General features: G+C 44.7%; 1 protein-coding gene, 1 long non-coding RNA gene, 2 other non-coding genes and 1 pseudogene across 5 annotated transcripts; 1 reads left to right on the top strand and 4 right to left on the bottom strand.

Moving 5' to 3' along the window:
- Window positions 1–287: 287 nt before the first annotated feature.
- LOC113916014 lies at window positions 288–1653 on the bottom strand (annotated as a pseudogene).
- Window positions 1654–5253: 3600 nt separating this feature from the next.
- On the top strand, window positions 5254–9713 carry LOC113917959. The gene is made up of 3 exons (XR_003518398.2): window positions 5254–6157; window positions 8328–8472; window positions 9078–9713. It is a non-coding gene; the product is annotated as an uncharacterized LOC113917959 (long non-coding RNA).
- Window positions 9714–17685: 7972 nt separating this feature from the next.
- Window positions 17686–23258, bottom strand: RPSA (ribosomal protein SA). 2 transcript variants are annotated; one of them, XM_035722026.1, is made up of 7 exons: window positions 23040–23167; window positions 22152–22317; window positions 21114–21232; window positions 19276–19521; window positions 18401–18529; window positions 18128–18293; window positions 17686–17859 (listed from the first exon to the last, which is right to left on the bottom strand). In XM_035722026.1, exons 2-7 carry the CDS (start codon window positions 22282–22284, stop codon window positions 17765–17767), a joined length of 888 nt encoding a protein of 295 aa, XP_035577919.1. In that variant the 5' UTR covers window positions 22285–22317; window positions 23040–23167; the 3' UTR covers window positions 17686–17764. The 2 variants fall into 2 exon arrangements, with proteins under 2 accessions (XP_035577919.1, XP_035577918.1); XM_035722025.1 differs by having other exon boundaries at window positions 17690–17859; window positions 23108–23258.
- LOC113919085 lies at window positions 19056–19211 on the bottom strand. Its single transcript, XR_003518818.1, has one exon. It is a non-coding gene; the product is annotated as a small nucleolar RNA SNORA62/SNORA6 family (small nucleolar RNA).
- On the bottom strand, window positions 21299–21449 carry LOC113919086. The gene has a single exon (XR_003518819.1). It is a non-coding gene; the product is annotated as a small nucleolar RNA SNORA62/SNORA6 family (small nucleolar RNA).
- Window positions 23259–24916: the final 1658 nt, after the last annotated feature.

Below are 24916 nucleotides of genomic sequence, written 5' to 3'. Positions count from 1 at the left end.
TGCTCAACCAACTGCACCACCAAGGCGCCCCTCACCATAGGTACTTAAAAAAAAATACTTGTTTACTTCCAGTTGTGCCACTTTTAGTTATACCCTAACTTTGCATTTGCCTCTTTTCTTTGCTGGAAATCAAAGTTCAAATCCTCTTTGGTATCGCTACCAACCCCAGTGCCCCAAGTCCTGCTCAGTGTAACCCCTTCTCGGGTGTGTCTCTCTAGGTCCGTCCTTACACTTTATATATATAAATTCCTTTTTTCTTTTTAATGGAGAAGTGTCATCTTATTTTATTATTACTAATGTAAGCATTGATGCCAAAGAAATGAAGGTAATTTTACAAATGCAGAATGTTTGCAAGTACATAAAATTTCCATTTTATTGTAGTTTTCTACCACACTAGTTCAAATGCATTTCTCTACAACTACTTCAACATAACTCCTTTGGAATTATTTCAGTCATCCTTAACATGTGACTCTGCCAAATACTTTGAATCTAAAATAAACATATAAAATTTTAATTATTAACTTCTAGATGAATGGAGTAAGAAAGTTATCGGGTGATGGTTGGGACTGTTCATTTCCAACAAGAAACTGTGTTGAAATGTTTCTTCTGATACAGTAGTTATAAACAAGGGCAGAACAAAAGTACAATAAAAGAAACTTCTGCAGCTTAAGCCTCCCATAGTCCTAAACCTCTGAGAGAAGCAAGGCAAAGCAATTTTCCTGCAATTTAAGTGGGTTTCTAGTATTTCCATGTAGTTGAGCTTTCAGAGATAGATGCTCACAACGTATCATTAATACATATATATCATCTTGGCTCTGGTTGTATTAATTATGCTTGAAGAGTTTAATACCCATCCAGGTCCAAAGGTGGAAGAACACAGAAACTGGTATGGTAATGGGCAGGAGCAGACCGTGAAAGCACAAGCTGGTTGTGTTGGTGCAGCCTTGTGGGGAGTTTTCTTCCACGGAGGCTGCCAACAGTCCTGCTAGAGATACCAACGGAATGAGGGCAGTCACTGTAGGAAGAGACAGAAAAATTCTTCTCCCCCACTTATTACCTGCCACTCTTTTAAAAACGTAAGTGGTATTAAGAAAATCTAGTCTGTGGGATGCCTGGGTGGCTCAGTCAGTTAGGCGTCTGCCTTGAGCTCAGGTCATGGTCCTGGGATCGAGCGCTGCATGGGGCTCCTTACTCAGCGGGGAGCCTGCATCTCCCTCTGCCCCTTCCCCTGCTCATGCGCTCTCACTCTCTCAAATACAATCTTTAAAAGGAATTTCATTGTGTGTGTTGTGGTTTTTAATTATGATCTAGTGCTGCTCCATTTCTTCTTGCTTCTTATTTTAATGTGTCCTCCTAGCTGCCTGCGGTATCATATTAGGGATCCCATCAATAATGGGATAGGCTATTCCCAACTCTTCATTAATCAGTTCATTTGCCGATGTTTCATATCTGAGTGGCTTCTTGGGAGAGCAGGTGCACAGGAACTCAAGCAGTGCCTGGTCGAAGGCGCAGGGCGGGTCCCTGGTCCTCTTGCTCTTGTCTGTGGACGGCCGTGACCCTGAGGCGAGAAGGCATCTATGGGTGCCCACGAACCGTGGTACACGTGGACCCCACAGCGCAGAGGCGAGCCCAACCGCATGCTCCACTCAGCATGCATAGTCTGGCAGGCCACAAGCACCCAGCTCGGTGCCTTCAGCCAGCCAGGCTGCTTCAGCCCATCCCTATATATAAATTCCTTTATAGGAGGTACTTTTTCATAAAAAGTGTCAATATGAATATATTCGTGCATGTTTGCTTGTTCATCAGTGTTTTTAGAATCTATTCACATATATAGGTATATGAATTCCTTGTAACTGTTGTGTGTCCTGTTTCATCACCTGCACAGATCATCTTTGATTTTGCCTTTCCCCTGTGGATGGACATTTAGGATGTACCTGAAGTTCCTCTGTTATAAGCAATGCAGCAATAATAATCCCCTGCCCAGCTGGAGGGCCATAAGGCAGCAATCCGCTACAGTGGGGGGGGGGGGGGGCGGGGAGTCTATCCATGCCTTTGTTTAGAATTTCTATTGAATGGTGTTAATTAGCAGAAGACATGCATTTACTCAGTAACTGCTTTTGAATTCCACTTAATGTACCCCTTACTTCCTTCAGGAATGGACTGCTCCCTCCTTCCTCCTCTGTCTTCCTGGTAGATACTGAAAAGTGGAATTGTATTTCAATGTTCATGAGCACTGCCCAATGTTTGTTGCCAACCATTCCAAAGCTGATTTTTTTTTTAAGATTTTATTTATTTGACAGAGAGAGAGAGAGCACAAGCAAAGGGAGTGGCAGGCAGAGGCAGAGGGAGAAGCAGGCTCCCTGCAGAGCAGGGGGTGCCCGATGCGGGGCTCAATCCCAGGACCCTGGGACCATGACCTGAGCTGAAAGGCAGTCGCTTAACCAATTGAGCCACCCAGGCGTCCCAAAGCTGATTTTTTCCATCAGCCTTTAAAACACCTTTACATTTGATTTTCTTCATCTTTTCCCACCTGGCCGCCTCAGTCTCCTGTGACCTCTCTCTCCCTCTACCTAGCCCTCAGATGGGACTGTCCACAGATTTCTGAGCCCAGCTCTCTGATATCATCCAGTAGCTCCAGTATAGGTCGGTGAATCCAGCCCATATCTGACTCCCAAGTCCACACCCTGGACCTCTCCCTGTGAATCCTGGATGGGCCCAGGGTATCTCTGTTTACAGGCTAACCCATCCTCCCACCCCAGCCCTACCTCCCTTTACTGCTGCTTCCTCATCTCAGGTAGGGGCAGGGGCAACTCAGCCACCTTCACCCTCGGCCCACTGTCTTCACAGCCCTGTGCCCACCATCCTGCCTGGTCTGTGACTTAGATTTTTGGGATTTTTTTTTTTTTTTTTTTGCAGATGACAGGATTTTTTTTTAATTTATGGTTTCCTAGTTATTTTTTATTTTAAATTCAATTAATTAACATATAGTGTGTTATTAGTTTCAGAGCTAGAATTCAGTGATTCATCAGTCTTATATAATACCCAGTGCTCACTACATCACATGCCCTCCTGACTGTCCATCACCCAGTTATCCCATCCCTCCACCCTCCACCCCTCCAGCAACCCTCAGTTTATTTCCTATGATTAAGAATCTCCTGGGACACCTGGGGGGCTCAATTGGTTAAGCATCTGCCTTTGGCTCAGGTCATGATCCCAGGGTCATGGGATTGAGCCCCATGTCAGGCTCCCCACTCAGCAGGCAGCCTGCTTCTCCCTCTTTCTCTCAAATAAATAAATAAAACCTTTTTAAAAAAAAAAAAGTCTCTTATGGTTTGTCTCCCTCTCTTTGTCTTGTTTTATTTTTCCCTCCCTTCTCCCATGATTCTGTTTTGTTTCTTAAATTCAACTTATGAGATCGTATGATAATTGTCTTCCTGATTGACTTATTTTGCTTAGCATAATACCTTCTAGTTCCAGTCACGTCATTGCAAATGGCAAGATTTCATTTTTTCTGATGGCTGAGTAGCATTCCATCGTATGTATGAACCACATCTTCTTTATCCATTCATCAGTCAATGGACATCTGAGCTCTTTCCATAGTTTGGCTATTGTGGACTTTGCTGCTGTAAGCATTGTGGTGTACGTGCCCCTTCAGATCACTACATTTGTGTATTTAGGATAAATACCCAGTAGTGCAATTGCTGGATCGTATGGTAGCTCTATTTTCAACTTTTTGAGGAACCTCCATACTGTTTTCCAGAGTGGCCGCAGCAGCTTGCATTCCCACCAACAGTGTAGGAGGGTTCCCCTTTCTCCGCATCCCCGTCAACATCTGTCGTTCCCTGTCTTATTAGTTTTAGCCATTCTGACTGGTGTGAGGTGGTTATCTCGTTGTGGTTTTGATTTGTATTTCCCTGATGCCAAGTGATACTGAGCATTTTTTCATGTGTCTATTGGCCATTTGATTGTCTTCTTTGGAGAAATATCTGTTCTTGTCTTCTGCACATTTCTTGATTGGATGATTTCTCCTTTGGGTGTTGAGTTTGATAAGTTCTTTATAGATTTTGGACACTAGCCCTTTATCTGATAAGACATTTACAAATACCTTCTCCCATTTTGTCAGTTGTCTTTTGGTTCGGTCAACTGTTTCCTTTGCTGTGCAAAAGCTTTTTATCTTGATGAAGTCCCAATAGTTCATTTTTGCTTTTGTTTCCCTTGCCTTTGGAGACGGGTCTAGCAAGAATTTGCTGTGGCCGAGGTCGAAGAAGTTGCTGCCTGTGTTCTGCTCTAGGATTTTGATGGATTCCTGTCTCACATTGAGGTCTTTCATCCATTTTGAATCTATTTTTGTGTGTGGTGTAAGGAAATGGTCCAGTTTCATTCTTCTGCATGTGGCTGTCCAATTTTCCCAACACCATTTGTTGAAGAGACGGTCTTTTTTCCATTGGATATTCTTTCCTGCTTTGTGTGACTTAGGTTCTTGTTTGTAGCTTTAAAAAACAAGTCCACAATTCCCCACCTGAAGGGCCATCTTCTAGCCCAGGCCACCTTCCCTCCTACCTAGGTCACCCACACAATCTCCTAGCCAGCTTCCTGCCCCAGACTTGCTTGCGAACTTCGTCCATTGTCCCCCCTGTCTCCAGAGCTTCCTTCCACACCACACAGCTGACCGCACCAGTCAACCCTCTCCATTTGAGCATGGAGTCCTTATGATCTCGTTTCCACTCTCCTACCCAGCATTGTCTTCTCCCGTCTCCCCTGGTTCTAAGTTCCAGCTGCAGATAACCAGAGAGGCCCCCCAAGTTATGACTTCTCTAGGCACCCTCCTTCCCTCAACCTACAACACCCTGCAGACCCTCTTTGTCAGCTCCTCCTCGTCCTTCCTGTCCCTCTTAAAGACAGCATCCTCTAGGGAGCCCTCCCAGAACCCTCCCCACCCTGTCCAGAAAGTAGGTTAAGATCCGAATGTAGGGTCCTTGAGGTCTGTTAGAGGCTGACCAGGAGTCACTGGGGGTTGGCTGGGGGCCATTGGGGATTGGCTAGAAGCCTTTGAGGGCTGGCTGGAGACCGTTGGGAATTGGCAGGAGGACTTTGGGACTGGCTGGGGGCCATTGGGGATTGGCTGGAGGCCTTTGGGGGCGTTCCGCCGGGGATTGGCCAGGATATTGGGATTGGCTGGATTCCCTTGGGGGCTGACTGGGTGCCTTTGGGGAGCTGGCTGGGGGCCTTTGGGGATTGTCCGGGGATCTTGGGCCGCGCGGGCAGTTGCGGCGAGCGCTGAGGGAGGGAGGCCGGGCTTACACCCAGGGGTGGGTCTCCTGAGACAAACAGGGCTGGAGGGTGGGGATCCCCGCCCGCCGGCGCCCTGGACCCGGAGTGAGGAGGAATCCAACGGGAGCGCCCAGGCGCCGAGGCCCCGGGCGGATGAGGGAGAACTGCGGCGCCCCGGAGCAGCCTGCTGGGACCGGCCCTCTGCGGGCAGCCGGGCGAGGGCGCCCCCGCGGCGAGGAGCAGGTCTCTTGGGGCGGGGAGGCCGAGCCCCCTGGCGAGTCGTTCGGGGAGTCGGGACCCCGCGGCCCTCAGCTCGCCGGCAAGTCCCCGGTGGCAACTGCCCGGAGCCCAGAGGCGCCCGGAGCCCGCCCGCTGCACCCGCGGGAGCGGCGAGGGATGTGGGACTGCGCTCAGTTTCCCGTCTTCCTGTGCCTCTTTCCCGACCTGTTTGAGCACAGGCCCCAATTTTAGAGGCTGTGGAAGGGAGAGCTTAGCCCAGGCCTGCTAGCAGGGCCTTTACCTGCCACGGGCTCTTGCCAGTTCTGGCTAAGGGTGAGTGCGCGGGAGGTCTCGCCGGCCGCCCTGCCAAGTGCTCACTCACTGGCTGTGCGCTAGTGGCTGAAACACTGATCGCCAGGGCAGACCTCGGTGACTTAGATCTTGTAAAGCCCTGAGCTGTCCTGACCCCCGAGACGCAACTCCGGAGGGAAGATTTCTCCATGTCAGGCTTAGATCAGATTTGTCCGCTTTTACCAAGAGCTTGTCGACAAAGGCTTTGAGAGACACACTGTTGGGCTGTGCGCTTCGCCACTAGATTTAGGCACCGTGGAGGTAGGACAAGTCAGCTTCCTACACCCACACCACTGAAACAGACAAATGCATACAGGTAAGCAAGGATGATAGAATTAGGAAGGCCTGGTTGTGATGATCGCTGTACCCCCTGTAGTTGGTCCTTTCATAAAGATGTCCTTTGTCCTTGAACAATCTCAGGTACACATTCCATCCTTGCATGTGTGAGAACGTAGATAGAAAATGCATTTCTTTCTTTGTGTGAGATGATAGCCAATAAGTGCCAGGAGGGTTACAGGTGATTTTAACTAAACTGCCTCGAACTAGTTCTGGTTATGCATGCTTGAAGACTGCGGGCTTCTGTTCCAGCTTAGCTGTCCCGCTGCCAGTAGACTGGGCTTGACAAAAGATAACAGCTACAAAAAGTGGGAAACTCATCTAGTGATTTTATTCTTATAGGGGTCAACTCTCTTCCAAAACCTACTTTTGGGGTTTTTTTGTTTTGTTTTTTGTATTTTCCAGCAACAGATTTTTATATTTCCTCCTGAGTTTTTAGTGTTTATCCATGGGAGATTGATAGGAGCTGCTTGGCCATTACAAGAGTGGGTCCAATCTGTTAACAAAGTTCTAAGAAATATGAGTGAAATTTCATGACTGACCCTTAACCTAGAGACTGGACTTGCATAGGAAGGAACACCCTATAGGTGTTCAAAATATGTTTAGGACCCATCGCTGGAAGTACCCTTTGGAGCCAGCTTAGAACTCATAGAACCTGGTCTCATTCCTATCGAGTCCATTTCCATTTTCCATCCCGGGTGGTAATATGCAATTTGATTGCCCTTTTATTCACCTCATGGATTCCAAACTTCTTTCAGTCTGTACCAGAAATTCAGTTCACTCTCTTATAAGGATTTCCCACCTTGGAAAATATTTCAAAGCCCCTTGAGCTAAGGGCTTTGGGGAGGGGGAGCACCCAAGAGGAGTTCCAGAGTGGTAATAAGCTGTGACCTCCCAAGTAAGGTGGCCAAGCTGCTGCCCAAGGGGATTCTTTAGAAGGCAAGAACAAGAACTCAATTAGATTTATCTATGTTGCTTCACAAAAGCAGACTTCAATCTGGAATGTGTACAATATGTACCAGGTTCTTTGTACAGAGTTAAATCGGATATATTCTTGCTGAATTTTTCAGTCTTATATTTAAGGTTCTGGTTTCCTGAACAATGGTAGATGGCATTTTCTACAGTAGCAAGTGTTTGGGGTCTGTGCTATGATAAATAATGTAGTAGTTTGGGTTCTAGAAGGTTCAAATAAAATGAAATCATCTAAGAGAGAAGACAAGAAAAAGCAATAAGCAGCTTGTTCACACTGAGAGTAGGATCCTTCCGGGCCTGCGCAGACAACTGGAACTGCGCTGGTGATGACAGTATGTGCCCCCCCCCCGAGCCTCAGGAAGGCCCCGTGGGAAAGACGCCCATTTCCCATGGCACCTTTTCATCGAGAGCACCCATCTGAGTTGGAGGAAGTCCTCTGCGATATTGAGCCCCTGGGACTGCCCATCACTGGCAAGATGCAGGTGTTTCAAAGCAATTCTTGTGAATCTGTCACAAAAGGGGACCTTGGAGCTGTCTTGTGGAACCCTTGTGAGGCTGAGAACCCTACCAACAGGAGAGAAGCCATATTTTAAGCACCTGGGTCATGTTCAGATCCTGAGCACCAACTCTCAGATGGTGGAACAGGCACAGATCTTCACCAAGGTTTGGAAAAGTACTAGCCAGGAAGCATTTCATAGGCAGGCTGCCGCTGCCCTCCCGTGGTTAACATAATGACTGACCGTAATCTGTCAGGTGCTCGGCTTTCCTTTGTGGATTTAGATGAATGAAAGCCATACATTCCTCTATTTTCCCATTTAATTTAGATGGTAGTCTCTATTATAGGCATGGGTAAGGTGAAAGATATAAATTCTTTGAAATATGAAATGGAAGGTTGTTCTCAAGTACTGTATCTTTAATTAATAAACTTACTATTTTACAGGAAAAAAAAGTGGTATAAATATCTCTGCTTTTTGGCGCCCTCACATAATAAATGTCTTTTTATTTGTCTTCTTTCTACATTACAAGGCAAATTCCTGGAGGGTAGGGAGTGTTTCCAGTTCTTTGTCAGATCCCATGTTCCTAGCTCAATGAAGAGCACATGGTTTCCAGCAAATATTGTTGAATAACAAAATTACAAGTTGTAAGAGTTTATGTTATGTTTCTCTTTATTCTTGCAGCAAATGTGGCAGGCAGTGGCTTTTTTATTTGATTATCTTATGCATAGATTATTCTTGGCAGAAAGGACTTTATGCCACCTAGACCCACTTCCCCCTGCATGAAGGAAGTCTTGCAGCCTCTTCCTGGATATTCAAATCAAAGCAGGTCAGCAACTGCTTTTTACCTAGTTGAAATGCAAAGAAATGTCACCGAGATAAAATTTTTCATTAATCAGATTAACAAAGATCAGTAATTATTGTGGGTGATGAGAAATTGAACTCTGCATTCTCTTTTGATGCCACTAAAAATGCAATTTAAGAACATGTAATGATTTTATTTCAAACCCTTAAAATGTCCCTGTCATTTGATCCAGCTAACCATAAGGATGTTCATGACAGCTATGTTTATGAAGTAGAAATTCTGTAAAATATAGGAAAATAAACATATAAACTATTTGGTAGTCAACAGTTTATATTATAGAGCTAACATATACAATAGGTACATATCCATAATATCATGGAGAAATGCTTATTGTAAATTCTATAGGAAAAAGTCAATTGGCTATTATTATGTCTATGATTACTTTTGCCTAATCGCATTGCCTGAGAAGGTCATTGCTATGATACAAAGGACTGGTGATAGTGGGCATCCATGTCTTCTTTCCATAGTGAAATGCTTCTAGAATTTTTCCATTGTATCATCTGTCTATTGTCGAATAACAAGCTTTCTTAAAGCGAAGCTGCTTGAAACAACATTTCTTTTGCTCACAGATACTCAGTTTCCATAGAGCTGGACAGGAATGACTTTCATCTGCTCCATATGGCATCCACAGAGATGGCTCAAACTGAGACTGGACAATCCACTTTCAGTACGGATCACTCACATGGCTGGCAAGTTAATGCTGGCTGTCGGTTGGCAGTTTGGCTGGTCTGGGGTCTGGGAGCAAGGGGCCTTGCTTCTTCTCCAAGTGGGCTTCTCCTCAGATTCTTGGGCTTCTTCACTGGACAATGGCTGAGTTCCCAGAACAAATGTCCCAAGAGATCCAAACCAAAGGCACTTTCATGCTCTGTCCTTGGAAATCATACAATATAGTTTCCACTGTTCCTTATTAGTTGAGAGAATCCCAAAGTTTCACTCAGATTAAGAGGAGGAGAACAAAGATTCCATCCATGAGGTAGTGCAAGGTTGTATTATACAATGAGCGTATGGGATGAAAGACATTATATTCTAGAGTTGATATTTTAACCTCTCTCATTAACAAAGCATTGGAACACTTTATCTTCAACATGCTCCGTCTGTTCTTTGTATATATTTTATTGAATGCTTTTTTCCTTTTTCTAAGAAAAGATTTTATTTATTTATTTATTTATTTATTTGAGAGAGAGAGAGGAAGAGGGGAGAGGACATCTGAAGCCGAGTCCCTGCTGAGCATGGAGCTCAGTGCTTGGCTCGGTCCCTCGACCCTGAGATCATGAACTGAGCCGAAACCAAGTTGGACGCTCAACTGACTGAGGCACCCAGATGCCCTTTTCTTTTTCTGGTTTTTACCCCATAAATTGGATGCTAATGTATACCACCAAGGAATATATCTCCAAAGAATATAGTTTCCCTTTGTCTGTCTTTGAGCTTCTTAAAAATGGAATCACATACTAAGAATAATTTCTGTTACCACTTTCTTTGCCCAAAGCTGTTTTCAAAACTGATGCATGTCATTTTGTGTAGATGTGCTTTGTTCGTTTTCGTGGTTGCCTGGCACTCTGTGATGTAAATATATGACAGTTGAGCAACTGTGCGGTAGGTGGACTGCTGGCCACTTCCAGGGTTGTTGATTCACATTCTTGTCCACATATCCTAGTGCAAATGTGCATGAGTTTCTTTGGCGTATATCCCTAACAGGGATATTAGAGATGCTTATGTTACTAAATAATGCCAAACTGTACCGATGTATACTCCCACTACTCAGTAGGAGAGTTCCTGTTCCATAACCCTGTTAACCATAATCTGATTTTGCCAGATTTTGTTCTTGTTTATGGTAGCTTTGAAATGGAAAACAACACCTTAACCCACCTTAATCTTACCTTCCTGCATGCCATCTTCCCAAAGAGTTAAGAAAGTTTTCCCCTAAAAAGTTTGCCCCTTCCGTTGCATAGCTCATAACTGTTTGACTTGGTTGTACAGAAATATTTGGCTGAGTATATGGATACCAGAGACAGAATGTGCCTGTATTAGCAAAACTCTGGATGCTTCCATTGCTGCTTTACAGGCTGGCCAGATTTAGCCGGAATTCTTGTCTTTCTCATGGCTTCGCTTAAAGCAATCAAAAAATTATCAACTGAAGCCATCATTCTGGATCTTTCCTACCATTTCCCTAATGCTACAGATTTGGTCAAATTATAGTCTACCGTCCAAAGTAATGCAGGCGTCGAAACCTGACCAAACATTCTACCACCATGTAATTGGAGGTACCAGCCTCTCAGCCTGTGGCCAGCTATAGAAGTCAGGGGAACTATTACTATGGAAGAAGGGAGGATGGACATTGGACCACCAGCAGTGAGTCGCTCTACCAGCATCACTTTTTCCCTCCTTATTAACTTTATTTTTGTTTTCTGGAAATGTCCTTATATTGTCCTAGTTCTTGGATAAGAGAGCTGGGTTGACCATTCATTTTTCTCCATCAACTGTCTGCGGTCACTCTTGATGAGGAATACTCAGGTGTTCTTTTTCTCCTTGGCTGCTTTCAAGAACACTTTTGTTTTTGGTGTTTCCATGATTCCTCAACAATGTAAAGGATAGGTTTTTAAAAATTGATCCTACTTGGGGCACCTGCGTGGCTCAGTCAGCTAAACACCTGCCTTCAGCTCAGGTCATGATCCCAGGGTCCTGGGATCGAGCCCCTCATCAGGCTCCCTCCTTGGCGGGGAGCCTGCTTCTCCATCTCCCTCTGCTGCTCCCCTGCTTGTGCTCTCTCTCTGTCAAATAAATAAATAAATGTTTAAAAAAGAATTGATCCTACTTGATACACAGTGGGTTTCCTGAATTTGTGGATTCGTGAGAATTTCAGAAAGTTTTCAGCCTTTTCTCTTTGACACTGACTGCCCTCATTCTCTCTCTCCTGCTGCAATTCCCAACTAGATATTTGACTTTCTCATTTTACCCTCTGTGTATCTTACCTTCTCATTCTGATCTTCTGTCCCTGTCTCTGTTCTCCTTGTAATTTTTTCATGTTTTTCTAAATTCTCTCCAAACTTCTCTCCAAGTGTCTTATTGTTAAATCTGTCCATTGTATTTTAAATTGTGATATTTCTTCATTTCTAAATTGCAAATGCAGAGTATTAATAGACATTGTTTTGAAACACCAATTTACTTAACACAATTATATCTATATGAAATGATATACACTAATACAAAAAAAAAAAATCCTCTATAAGGGATTTTTGAAACAAATGTCAAACCAGCCCATTCATTCCTTCAGGCTTGAAAGCTTCTGAGGCCCTGAGCAGAGTCCTGTGTATGGTCTGGAGGACTACTTTTAACAAAGCTGTAACTTTCTCTTGCAAATCATAAATGGAAGACACCTTTGGGCTGGGATAGGATACTGGATAGAAGGAAATGCAGAGGTCAGTGGCTGAGGAGGTAGTGGAAGGCCTTTTGGTGGGGACATGATGGTGGGCACTTCTGGCAATGTGGGGTGCTCTTCATACCAGTGTGAACTGAGCCAACCACCCATGGAGAGGGGAGAGTGCTCCTTGGGACATTGTCTTTCAGTGAGGGTACAACAGGGGGCGGAACTGGGGTAGATGTCTATGCAGTTAGAGATTATTTTCCTGGTTCCCAACTCATTTCCAGAAATATCTAAAGGAAAAGGGAGGGGAAAAAATGTAGGTGCCTTTTCTGTGGGGCAGATAGGGGAGATCTACACCTTTCACACAGCATGGGCTCCAAGAGACTCCAGAGCCTATGGTAAAGACCCCCAGCTCCCTCTGAGGGTAGACCTCTCTCAGCTCTACTTGGTGAGACTGGGCTGAGACTCCTCCTTCCAGAGGGGTTTCTTTCTTCACTCTTTTGATTCTCCCCAATAGTACTTTCCATTTGCTTCTTTCTATAGCTTAATGCCTATGATTCTGTTTTAGACATATCTTCTCCATGTTCCCATCATCCTCACTTCTGTTCCCATAGAAAATGGTTTCCTTGTTAACTAATTACTTGCCTCCCCAATCAAAATATAGGTCACAAGGTCACAAGCTTTGTTTTCATTCACTACTCTATCCCCAGTGCTTAGAATAATGTTTGGCATAGAGTATGTCCTTAATAAATATGTTGAATGTTGAATTCTTATTTTACTTGAGATTCTTTGCAGAGATAAAAATTGGATAATTCTTGGGTTATTCCTAAGTGAAACCTGCTGCACTTAGCACCAGAAGTATGACAGGTTCTGCTCTACTGAATGAGTACAATGTGTGGTGTGTAGGTTTGGAGCAGGCTTTTCATGGATGGAATTTAGTAAGGTCATTCTTGCCTTGCACAAAAGGTCTGGATTGCTCAGGCAGTCAGAAGCCCCATGGCAATAGTGACATTTACCATTTACCATTGGGTATCTATGTTACTTGGGATATGGATTAAGCTGTTAAAACAGGATTCCTGATAGTGGCTTCTTAAAGAGTACAATTTAAAATATCTTGAGTGTCTAGGAATAAATTTACCAAAAGATGTGCAAAACCATTTAGGGAAAACTTATAAAATTTCACGGAGGGAAGGACATAAAATGAGAAAATGGCAAGATATATGGGTTGTTCATGGATTGAAAAACTCAATGTCAGTCAATACTGGTCTAAATTATAGAATCAATACAATCCCAACTGGATTTATAGTGGAACTGTACTGATTAAAAAATGTACATAACAATGCAAAATGATCAAGAAGAGGAAGGGAGTAGGATTGCTCTACCTATTGCCATGATGTTATAAAATTCTAGTAAAGAGGAAGAACAGTGTGGCCTTGGCCCAGGGACTGACTCTTAGAGCAGGGGTAGAATAGAGAGATCAGGATCAGACCTTGCATGGACAGTCCCTAGATTTTAGGAGGCAGCAGTTCTGAGCAGTGAAGAAAGGATGGTGTTTTCACTACAAGGTACTGAGGGTTGTGGTTGTGTTTTCATAGGATTTTGTATACTATTGCGAAACCATCTGACATTATCTGGTGAAGTTAGAGTTGAAGGCCACAGTGGGGAAATTTTGGTGCACCAGGATCTATCAAAATATTCAAAGTAGTATATCAAAAATATCAAAGTAGTTCTGTTGATAATGGTCAGAACATGGAAACAACCCAAATGGCCATTGCAGGATTTTGATATCATGGGTGATTCTGTAGGAACATGGCAACTGGATTGAAAAGCACAAAGTAACACTGAAGGCAAGAAGTAAATTACACAAGGGGCACCTGGGTGGCTCAGTCAGTTAAGCATCCAACTTTTTTTTTTTTTTAAGATTTTATTTATTTGAGAAAGAGAGAGAATGAGAGAGAGCACGAGAGGGAGGAGGGTCAGAGGGAGAAGCAGACTCCCCGCCGAGCAGGGAGCCCGATGCGGGACTCGATCCCGGGACTCCAGGATCATGACCTGAGCCGAAGGCAGTCGCTCAACCAACTGAGCCACCCAGGCGCCCAAGCATCCAACTTTTGATTTTGGCTCAGGTCATGACTCAGGGTTGTGAGGTTGATTTTCTCTCTCCCTCTGCCCTCCCCACCAAAAAAATTAAAATTAAAATTAAAAGCAGCAAATGACACAAGAAAATATGCTAGGAATACATTTATAGGAAACTCAAAAACAGGGAAACTAAACAATTCTTGATTGAAAGGGCACACTTAGGTAAATCAGGCGAACCAAGGGATTGTAGGAGAGGAACCCTGTGACTACAGGGGCAAGCAAGGAAGAGGAGGCTCACTTGACAACTTTCTCAGGTCCTGGTACCTTTCTATTTCAAAACCCATGTAATGATTACGGAGGCTTTCATTTGATTCTTATTTTTCTAGAATATACAAATATATCTTTTGTAGTCATCTGCATACATGATGCATTTTAAATTAAAAATTCTTTTTAAATTATGCACTAACAAAAGACCATGTGATACGTAGAATGAGTGTTTGCTACAGGCCAGGATCCAGGCTAATTGCTGTGCATAACAATCTGTTATGTTAAGATTCTGTTATATCTTAACAACATATATCTTAACAATAATCGTAACAACCCCATGATTATCCCCATGCTGGGGCCACTTGGGCCACTGGGAGACATCTCTTGCCCAGAGCCATACATGAGGAAGGAGCTAGGCAGGGCTTGCTTTCATCATCTCAGGCACAGCTGATTCCCAAGTATGCTCTGCTATCGGCTTCACCCATAGCACATGATGTCCAGGGTAATGCAACAGCCAGAATCCTTTCACAGGTCACTGGGTGAGGGTGTCCTTGGTGCGGGGCCATGGCCCAGACCAGACCCAGTCTCACCCACCCCCTCACCAGAAGACCTCAACCCAAGCCAACCTTGGGGAGTGTAGCATGTCCCTGAAACACCGTATGAAATTAAGGCTTTGACGTAGGGGAGCGGACTGTAACACCCTAGGGAAGTTTTAGAGCAGGTGATGCAGCTGCCTGTGAAGTGAGCCCTGTGCTGCCGAATATTGTGCAAGAGTGGGCACCTCCAGTCTTGTTGAGAGCCTGAGGCTTGCCAAATGGAATTTAACCCTCCAGCTCTTTCTTAAATGCTTTGTAAATCTCTAAGACTTATTCTTTTTTAAAGATTTTATCAGAGAGAGAGGGAAAGAGGGAGAGAGGGAGGGAGAGCACTCAAGGGGGTAGGGGCAGGAGGAGGAGAGAGAGAGAATCCCAAGCCGACCCCATGCCCAGCATGGAGCCCGACGCGGGGCTCAATCTCACAACCCTGAGATCATGACCTGAGCCAAAGTCGAGTCGGATGCTTAACTGACCGAGCCATCCTTAACCATCGTCTCTGTTCACTCAGAGTACTCACTCACTAGTATCTACCAAGCGTCAAGGTCTGTGTTAGGCTGAATTCAGTGGGGATGCTGATTTGCCTTTGTACTGGGATGTACTAAGAAATGTGTTCTATGCAAGAAGCCCCCAAGGTATTTAGGAAAGCAGAGGGACAAAAGGGGCAACTCTACGAAACTTCTGGATGTAATTCACTTTCTGTAAGTTTAGAAGACAAAAATCCAAGAAGTGCATCAAGAGCTGGAAGCTGTGATAAAAACAAGAAAAATCTTAAGCTGGACATTTCTTCTTATGGTATTGTTTCCACAATAAAGAGGAAAAAAATCATAAGCCATGTGTTACTCACAGCAGTTTCCAAGATCAGGTGGGACAAGAGAACTAAGTTACTGCATCCTGGAAGATTGTCCTAGTGTGACCAGATGGGAGAGGTGCCAAGGGAAAAAAGGAGGTGGCCCCCTTGGCCAAATCAAATGCAGGGCAGGGGAGGGAGGGAGGGAAGGTCCTCCTCCCTCCAGCAGCCCCCGGGGAAGATCAAGGCTGCTAACACCCAAGGGGGAAAGCTGCCAGTTGCAGGGTTAACACGTGGAGGGGGACATTAATTTGTCACTTAGATTCAGCAGGCCATAGGGACTAACCATCAGGTAGGCACCATCGAGCCGAAGTGAGTTTGGATTGGTTAAAAATGCCTATTCCAGTTCGTGCTGGCTTAAAGGTACAGGCTCTGCAGCCATGGGGCAGCTGTTGTCCCAGAGTGGTGTGACTTAGGTCTGGGCCACCTTGTGGTCCCAAACTGGAGCAGAATCTCAGCAGCTGTTGACAAGAGAAACGAGATCAAATAATTCTCCTGGAGGCAGGAAGAGGGTGTGAAGCCCTGCGCAAACTAAAGCCAGGTGGGTAAGATCTGTGAAAAATTCCACTTCCATCTCCTGGCTGCATCATGCTGGGCATAAACCAACCATGCCTGGAGAGGTCAGCTGGTGGTCTTCGCTCTGAACTTGTTTAGGAACTTAAGATTCCAGGAAAAGAAGAAGCCTGTTTGTGGAACTACCGTGTGAATGCCAGGGGACAAGTGCCCAAGCAAGGGGCAAAAAGAAACAGCAAGGGCTCTAGGTTGGAGGTCCTGGCCACTAGCACACACAGCTTGGGAGTCAGCCTTTGAAGCCAGCATTATTTTCCAGAATACAGATTAAGTTGCCACGAAATGCCAGTTTTCCTTGTTCCCCTCCCCTCCACCCCAAAACATACTAATAGGCTGTTAAATGAGCTACACCTCTCCCCGACTCCCAATTTTCTTTCTGGTCCTCCTCATGCACCTGGTCCCTCCCTCCAGCCATCCTGATTCCAGGAATTAACTGGTGTTCATGACCATTTGCAGCACTACAAAGAGCTATGGGTTCAAGGCCTAAGCACACTAGAGCTTTGCAGTTGTATGGTAGAGGCATCCAAACTTGTTCTGCAGAGCCAGGGCAGAATCCCCATGAAGCCAATGATGCTTGAGCTATGGAATCCCTTCACTATTGGAAGTGGCCCTGGGAATCAGGTCACATGGATATTTATAGCTCTTCCAAGAGGGGAGTCAATCAATGTACTCATTCAGGTTCGTCAAAAACCTGGGTCCACCCTATTTCTCTGGAATTTTTAATGGGTCAAATGTTATTGTGAAATCAATGCAGGAGAGCTAACATTTTAAATAGAATGGAAAATACATAGAAAATGGCAGATAATGGAGAGCACAACGTTGTAACATTTTTATACACCTGTACAACCCTCCCAGAAGCAGTAGGCAAGCTGACCTGGTGACAGGCTGGGGCCCCTCCAGTGGTTCCAGAATAGGGAAGACTGCATCCCACCTTTGCCCTAGGCAGGTTTTCAAATACCGTATGTTACTCGAGGATTGGCCACCCAACTGGCATACGGCAAGGGTGTCACTGAAGAGCAATTTGCTCGAACTCTGGCTCCACAATTTACCAGGGCAGATGGCAATGAGAGAGTTATCAGGTCTGAACTTGGAAAAAGTATTCCCAGGGTTACCACCTATTTACCATTATTTAAATCAATTTTTTTGACAGTACACACCAGTGGGGGGTGGGGTGGGAGAATCTTAACCAGGCTCCACGCCCCTGGGGCTCTATCCCGAGATCACGACCTGAGCTGAAATCAGAAGTGGGACACTCAACAGACTCAACCACCCAGGCACCCCTAAATCTATTTTCAGAACAGCTGCTCCTTACACAAAAAGGAAGTGAAGAGAAACTCTCAAGAAACCAGTATCTTTCGAGAGTTTCTCTTAAGTGGGCTTTAGAAGTAAACAAGTCAGGACCTGAAGTAATACCAGGCATTTCTTGATCTGGAATGCAAAATAAACAGAAACAGACACGACTTTCACAAACTGTTTATTTTCCGTCAACCTTTTCCATTTCTATTTCCATTTTGTGTGCCTTTGTGGAAGACCAGCTTAAGACCACTCAGTGGTTGTTCCTACCCATTCAGTGGCCTGAGCAGTGGGAGCTGCAGACCAGTCTTCAGTGGCCGGCTGGGCGCTCCAGTCTTCTGTTAAGAAAACACCAAAAAACACACAGTCAGCCCCACTCCCTCCAACACTGGGCCTTGAATTCCACCAAATACACATTTCAAAGGACAAACACCCAAAGCCAGCCAGACCATGTCAAAAACACCTGAATTCAAGCTGTCAAGTCCTTGGCACAGCTACAGCACACTAGGATGAGAACCTTTCAATGCTAATAGCCATGGAGATCCTTTAAAAGTTAAATTAATACCAAAAACCCGAAACATCCGCCTGACTTATCACAACACGTACCAGTAGGGAACTGCTGAATAGGCACCGAGGGCACCTGCACGCCTTCAGACCAGTCTGCGACTTCAGGCTGAGTAGCAGTGAACTCAGGAGCTGGAGCTGTCCATTCACCCTGAAATTCCTCCTTGGTCACAGCCTTTTCAGCAGCGGCCTGCTCTTCCTTTTCAATCTGGTTAAGCGAAAAAAAAGTTTATAGATACAAATTTTATTTCAAAGAAGCAGACCAAGATGTTTGATTTGCTTATGTGACCACAGGCCTTTGTGGAGGAAGCTTACCTCTTCAGGATCTCTGTAGAAGTAGAGATCAGGCATGACCTCCCATGGGTGTTCTCGGGAAATGGTGCCACGCATGCGCAGAACTTCCCTGGCCAGCATCCACCACATTAGACCCACTGAGTGAGCTCCCTGCAAGAGCGCCAGGTTAAGAAGTGACACTTGGGTCAACCCCCAACAGCTTGCACCTCCCCATCCCACCTATTTGTCCCATCATCTAGATCCCTGGCATCAACAAAATAGACATGTCTCTTAGTTTGTTAAGTGCTTGTTTTTAACAAGGAGTACTCTGTGTATTAGTGGGTCTCAACCTTGATTGTCACTGGACCCATGGGAATTAAAAAAAAAAAAAACAACTGTCAAGACTCCATCCTAGGCAATCTAACAAAATACCCGGAACGAGTGCCTGGACACTGGTATTAAAACATCTCTTTGGATGATTCCTATGTGGAACCAAGATTTTGAGACCAGTAAACTGGACCGATGTGAACCATACAGAACCCACCTTTTTAGGACCTTATAGCAGGATTCATCAAGTTGCCCTGAAAATCGAAAAGGCCCAGTAATGTTTGAGGCCCAAGCAGTTAAACACGGAGAAAAGAAAACACGGACGATTTAAAAAAGGATTTCTCCTTAAAGCTGACACATCTGAAATTTTACTTGTAGCAAGAATTACTATCAAACTCCACTCATTGGGCCCAGAGACCCTTGTGGTGTTAGCGAAAAGACTTGCCCCTCGTGTAGCACACTACCTACACTTGTGAGTTCATCGGCCAGCCAGTGGCCTCAACTCCAAGCTCTAACAATGTGCAGAGGAATGCCCAACTGTTTCAAGAGCATTCACTCAAGGCTCTAGTGAAATGTCATCACACTGTTACCTTGTTGTTGCAAGGGATGGCAATGTCCACATAGCGCAGAGGAGAGTCTGTGTTACACAGAGCAATGGTAGGCAGGTTAACATAGGACGCCTCTGTAAGAGGCTGGTGGTCTGCCCTGGGATCAGTAACCACCAGAAGTCTCGGCTCCCGGAAGGCTGCCTGGATCTGGTTAGTGAAGGTTCCAGGAGTGAAGCGGCCGGCAATAGGAGTGGCTCCGGTAGCAGCAGCAAATTTCAGCACAGCTCGCTTAAGAATTAACATCAAGAGTTAGCAGTGCTCCAGAGATGGCATCACAGAACTCCCCAAGTGTCCATGTGCAGACACCCACCCAGTTCTGTAACCACCTGAAGCAGCCCATGGAGCTGGGAGCCCTCCCACCTTCCCTGCTCAACAATGAAAACATCAAAGCACTTCACACCCCCAGCAATTCTTTGTCCTCTGTGCTACCTGAGAACTACTTACAGAACTAGGGTCCAGAAATGCTAAGCATACCCCACCCCCACGCCCTCTGCCTGGAATGCTCTCCCCACTCTCAATCCCCGAGGCTCCAGGGCCACACCACCTGGCTTCAAGAACCAAGAAAGCCACTCCTGTGAGTGACTTGGGCAGGTTACTTGTGTGCTTCCAACAGGGTCATGAAAATTAAATTCATCAATACAACAGTGCCTGACAACCAATAAGCACTCCCATGATGTGGTCCAATTTCATCACAGCTACCCTATATAAAGCAGGAATATACCATATTCTTTCCCTTCCCTTCCTTTTTACCTCCATAAAAATGTATTTCCTGCATCCCTTCAGAAAGGCAAACTTGGGTATTTTCCTGCTATATCCCAAACCCCTAACAACACTGCCTGGACTGTCAATATACATGCTCTGTAAATTTTTGTTGAGGGAAGCCACGATGAGTTGTCACTAAGTTCATTCACAGTACTAATCAAAAACTGTCTTCCACTATGCACCCAACTTTAAGTCCTGTCACAAGCCAGCCTCTGAGGAATAACCCCCTGCAAAATACACCCTAAATTCATGGGAACCAGTTTTACCATCAATCTAAACAAGTACAGAAGAACTTGTCTCACTAGACAATTTAAGTACCTGTCAAAATCCAAGTCAAACATCCTTTTCAAATTAGAAATGGGCTGACTGAAATCCTTACTAGAGCTCTTAATCTAGTGGGCTCTTGGACACCACATGGTTTAAACCACACTGATCCACTTATGTGTTTTTTTTTTTATAGTACTGCAGAGTATTTCCCTTTCTAGCTTGCTGTATTCCTAAAAACATAATACATAATACATATACAGAATGTGTTAACTGACTGCTTTTCTTATTCGTGAGGCTTCTGAAGGTCAACAGTAAGCTATTAGTAAAGTTTTTGGGGAGTCAAGTTACACAGATTTTCAGTCATGCATGGGGTTAGTGCCCCTAATCCACAGTGTTGTTCAACGGTCAACTGTAAATCAATTTTCAAGAAATTCACTAGTTTTCTCAACAGAAAAATTGTCAAAACAGAAATGGGGCAAAATACAAGTTTTATCCCCCCTGGCCACTAAAAAAAACTAAGTTACTTGTGATGGCAAAGATTCTTACTCTTAGGAGACGTGATGAGCCTTGGAGGACTGGTATCCTATTAGAAAACCTTTCTTGAAAACTGAAGCGCAACAAACCACCAGATGCCTAGTATGTATATTTTAGACATAGAATACTGGCAATATAAGATTTGTGTTAAGTAGTTAAATTACAGACTATTTTTATTTTCTTATACTTTCCCCTATATCCCACAATGTCTGTAAGCTTATTTTTTATAATAAAAACCAAGCATATTGTTTACAAACCTGGCCAGTATTCCTGGACGATATGACACTGACATCAGCTGGGTTTTCAATGGCAACAATGGCACGAGCTGCCAGCAGAAGCTTCTCCCAGGTTCTCTTCAGATTTATGATGTAGATACCTAGGTGATAGCAGAAAGCTTTGTAACACCTGACCTAATTTGCAACGGATTTTCTTTTAAAAAACTGAATGTAGCAGAGAGTACTATCAAACTCCAGTCATAGAGGCAAGCTCTACTGGTGTTAGCGAAAATCCTGCCATTTTTATAGCACACTTCCGACACTCACAAGTTCATTGGCCACGGCTGGCCTCAACCTTGAGCTTTAATAGTGTGCACCCTTGATTCAATAGGCAAAGTGCATCTTTTTCTTTTCCTGCATTAGGCCTCCATCAGGCCCCCATATGGATTCCTACAAGTTCTTACCCACTTCCTGGCCTCTAGCCACACTTTCCTTTCAACCTACCTCCATGCCAGATTCACCCAAAACTGCTTTACAACATGCCACTCCCACGCTTATGTCCTTCAGTGGCTGCATCTCTGAGTGAAGCACTCCCTTGCCCAACATGCCTTACTATAAAGGCTTCACAACCTACCTTCCATTTTCTAGTACCTTCCAAGCCTAATTGTTCTTTCCTATCTCTTGCTCTACTTTACTCTCAGAACTCAAACGAACCTGTATCAGTACCTGTGAAATACAAGGCACTCTAGAAAATAAACTAATGAGTTTCCTCATCATCTCACAGCTCTTTCATGGAGCAACCCAAGTCCCATAACCTATCAATAGACATACTCTTGCACTGAAGCCCAGAAAGCTATCCTTCCCAAAACCACCAGAACACTTTAATTTCTTACAAGTTATCTCTACATCCAACATGGGGTCAAACTCACAACGCTGAGATTGAGTGGCATGCTCTACCGACTAAGCCAGCCAGGCACCCCACTTTTACTTAGTTTTAAAGCTTATTTCCAAAGTAGTGATCTGGTTTCATTTATTTCTTAGTTGGAATGCCCTTCCCCACAAATCAAAGGAATGACTGACCATCACTTTTCCTTTTGTAGATGTACTGTTCCATTTGAAAGTCAAGGTTGGTGCCACCTAAATGGGTTCCTGCTGCAAGGAATTTGAGGACATCCTCCTCCTTCATTTGCAGGACATCAAGGGCTCCGGACATTGTGAAAGTTTCCCTTTAAGTTACGACGGGAACCTGAAAAACAAGTTAATGACCCATTCATTTTCATTCCAGTGACTTAGGTGGGTTAAGGGACCAGAGGCATTAACTACTCCAGAGCCAACACCTTCATATTTAAATGCAACCCAAGGACCACACCTTTCAGTTTACAATCTAGTGAGATGAGACAGACATATCCTACACATTGTAAAATTACAGCAAATCTTTGAGTGTGGAGATGGGAAAAACACCTAAATAATTAAACGACGAAAATGGTGAATTGCCACGTAACACTCCAGAGTAACCTGGAGTGAAGGTATGGATGAGCAACGCGAGTGCTGATGCGAAACAAGTCTATTTTCAAACAGATTGCAGGCGGGCGCTTCAGAATTCCTTCTCTCTAGGGTTACAACTACTTTTCTGCAAAACCCTGCCAAGAATCTTAACACAAACGGGAAAAACCAACAGCCTAAACCGCTGTTGTAAACTGGCGCCTGGGCCCGAACTCACGGCCGAGCGCCAGGGTCCGAAGCGATCGCAGCGCAGGGCGTGGGCCATGCTTTCTGCAGCCCCGCCGCCCAGCTGCAGGCCGGTCCGCACCCTCGCCCCGGCTCCAGCACGACCTCCGCCCGCTCCCGGGGCATTGTGGGAACTCGCGGGCCGGAGCCCGGCCACGTGCGGGCGGCCGGGCCGAGGTGGAGCGCGTCGGCAGGAGACAGACCCGCTCTCCCTCCTAGCTTCTATCCCAGTCCTCGCACCCCTCACTCCGGCAGGAAGCTGTTCCGGTGGCTTTCGGAGCGGCTGGGGAACCCCATAAGGCACTCACGCAAAACAACGCCGTATGGACCCTTCCCCGGGTAGCTCGGAAAGGACAGGCGGGCGGAAATGACGTTCTTATATACTCCTCCGCCAACCAATGACAACAAAAAAAAAGCCGAGCGGAAGGGCGGATGGGCGCCCTAACTCAGCAGGGCCGTTTGCGACCGTTAGTGCTTTCCGGCGCCGCAAAGATGTTCCTCGCCGGGCAGCCGCCACCCCAGTACTTCGTCAGAATCGAGCGCCTGCAGGCGGCCAATCAGAGCGGTTCCGATTTTCGCTCAGGCCTGGGTCGCCGGGAGCTTGAGCCGGTACCTATCTGTCCTAAGTTGCAGTTTCCGTTACGTATGAAGCTGTTGAACACAACGTGCCTAAATATTCGATTAACAAAAGCTGGAATTATTTTCATTTCTTGGAGAACAACTTGGCAGTACGTAATTCAGATGTTTAAAGTTGACTTACGGGAAATTTCCTGAAATAATTAAAAGGAAAAGACTGTACAGATGGCAAGGTTTGTTTGTTTTTTAATAGAAGAAAAGGAATATCAATAGGTTAGTTATGAAAAATGTATCCTGTTCATACAGTACTGTGCAGCCACCGAGAAATATTCAAAAGATACTTTACGTACAAACAACTGCAGGGTGAGGGAGATTATTTTAAAAAATTGAAACCCGTGTCAACTGTACTTCAATTAAAAAAAAAAAGAGTTTAAGTTGGTTAAGCTACCGACTCTTGATGCTGGCTCAGGTCATGATCTCAGAGCGTAAGATCGAGCCCTGCTTAGAGCATGGAGCTTGCTTAAGATTCTCTCCCTTCCCTCCACTGCTCCCTGGGGAGGGGTCTCTCTCTGGAAATAAATAAATAATTGAAGCCTTATACATTAAAAGATGATGGTAAAAAAAATAGCCGAGTTATTAAATTACATAGTAGGTTTCAATCTCCGCCGCACCTGAGAATCACTTGGAGAGCTTTTAAACATATGCCCAGCCTCAATTTTAAAAATCCGATTTTTAAAATTGAAGTATAATTGACATAAAACATTTCACTTGTACTACCTAGTCTATATTTGTATATATTGTGAAATGATCACCACAATAAATCCAGTTAACATCTGTCACCATCCAGTTAAAAAGTTTGTTGTACTTGTGACGAGAACTTTTACCCTCTAAGCAACTGTCAAATATGCAACACAGTATTAACTATAGTCACCACCTTGTATATTATATTGCATTTCCAGGACTTAAAAAATCTGATTCTTAAAAGTAGCTCCCTAGATAATTTTAATGTGCAGCCAGGGTGAGAACCGCTAATGTACAAGTAGAGAAACTGGGTGAGTTTTTTTCCCCTCTCATTTTTAGTATTTTTGAAATTTTCTGAGGAACACAGTTTTACATTGCAACAAAACCCCATTGCAGTTTAAAAACCTGATACAGATGGAAAGAAGTAAATTTAGTCATGGCAATAAGCATCCTTAGAAACTGCTGAAAATATCTGGACAATTTGGCTTTCACAAGAAAAAGAAGTAGCTATATGAAAAGGTAATGGCTGGCTTTTAGGGGCAGTTTTCTGTCACTGCATGACCTCTGGAGGGCCTTCTGGGACACTCCCAAGCCACCCTAGGCTCCCTCCCATATGCACACTCCAGTCCCAAGACTACTTCCTTTGTTACAAGGAGGACATGGTACTGTAATTATGTTTAGGTGTTTCTCCACAAAATATTTTTCTCACAAAATAACTTTCCTCTTTTTTTTTTTTAAGATTTTATTTATTAGAGAGAGAGAGAGAAACATAACGAGCGAGCACAAGCAGGGGGAGCAGC

Source organism: Zalophus californianus, chromosome 1, assembly GCF_009762305.2.
Source record: "Zalophus californianus isolate mZalCal1 chromosome 1, mZalCal1.pri.v2, whole genome shotgun sequence".
NCBI classification, from domain to species: Eukaryota; Metazoa; Chordata; class Mammalia; order Carnivora; family Otariidae; genus Zalophus; species Zalophus californianus.
The sequence above is the reverse complement of the archived record's forward strand: the minus strand, read 5'-3'. Positions and strand labels throughout refer to the sequence as shown.

Coding starts and splice junctions, on each gene's coding strand:
- RPSA (XM_035722025.1), bottom strand. CDS start 22,284: ATGTCCGGAGCCCTTGATGTCCTGCAAATGAAGGAGGAGGATGTCCTC. Junction 21,233..22,151: donor CTACAAAAGGAAAAGTGATG/GTCAGTCATTCC, acceptor GCTATCACCTAG/GTATCTACATCATAAATCTG. Junction 17,860..18,127: donor TATTCAGCAGTTCCCTACTG/GTACGTGTTGTG, acceptor TTTTCTTAACAG/AAGACTGGAGCGCCCAGCCG.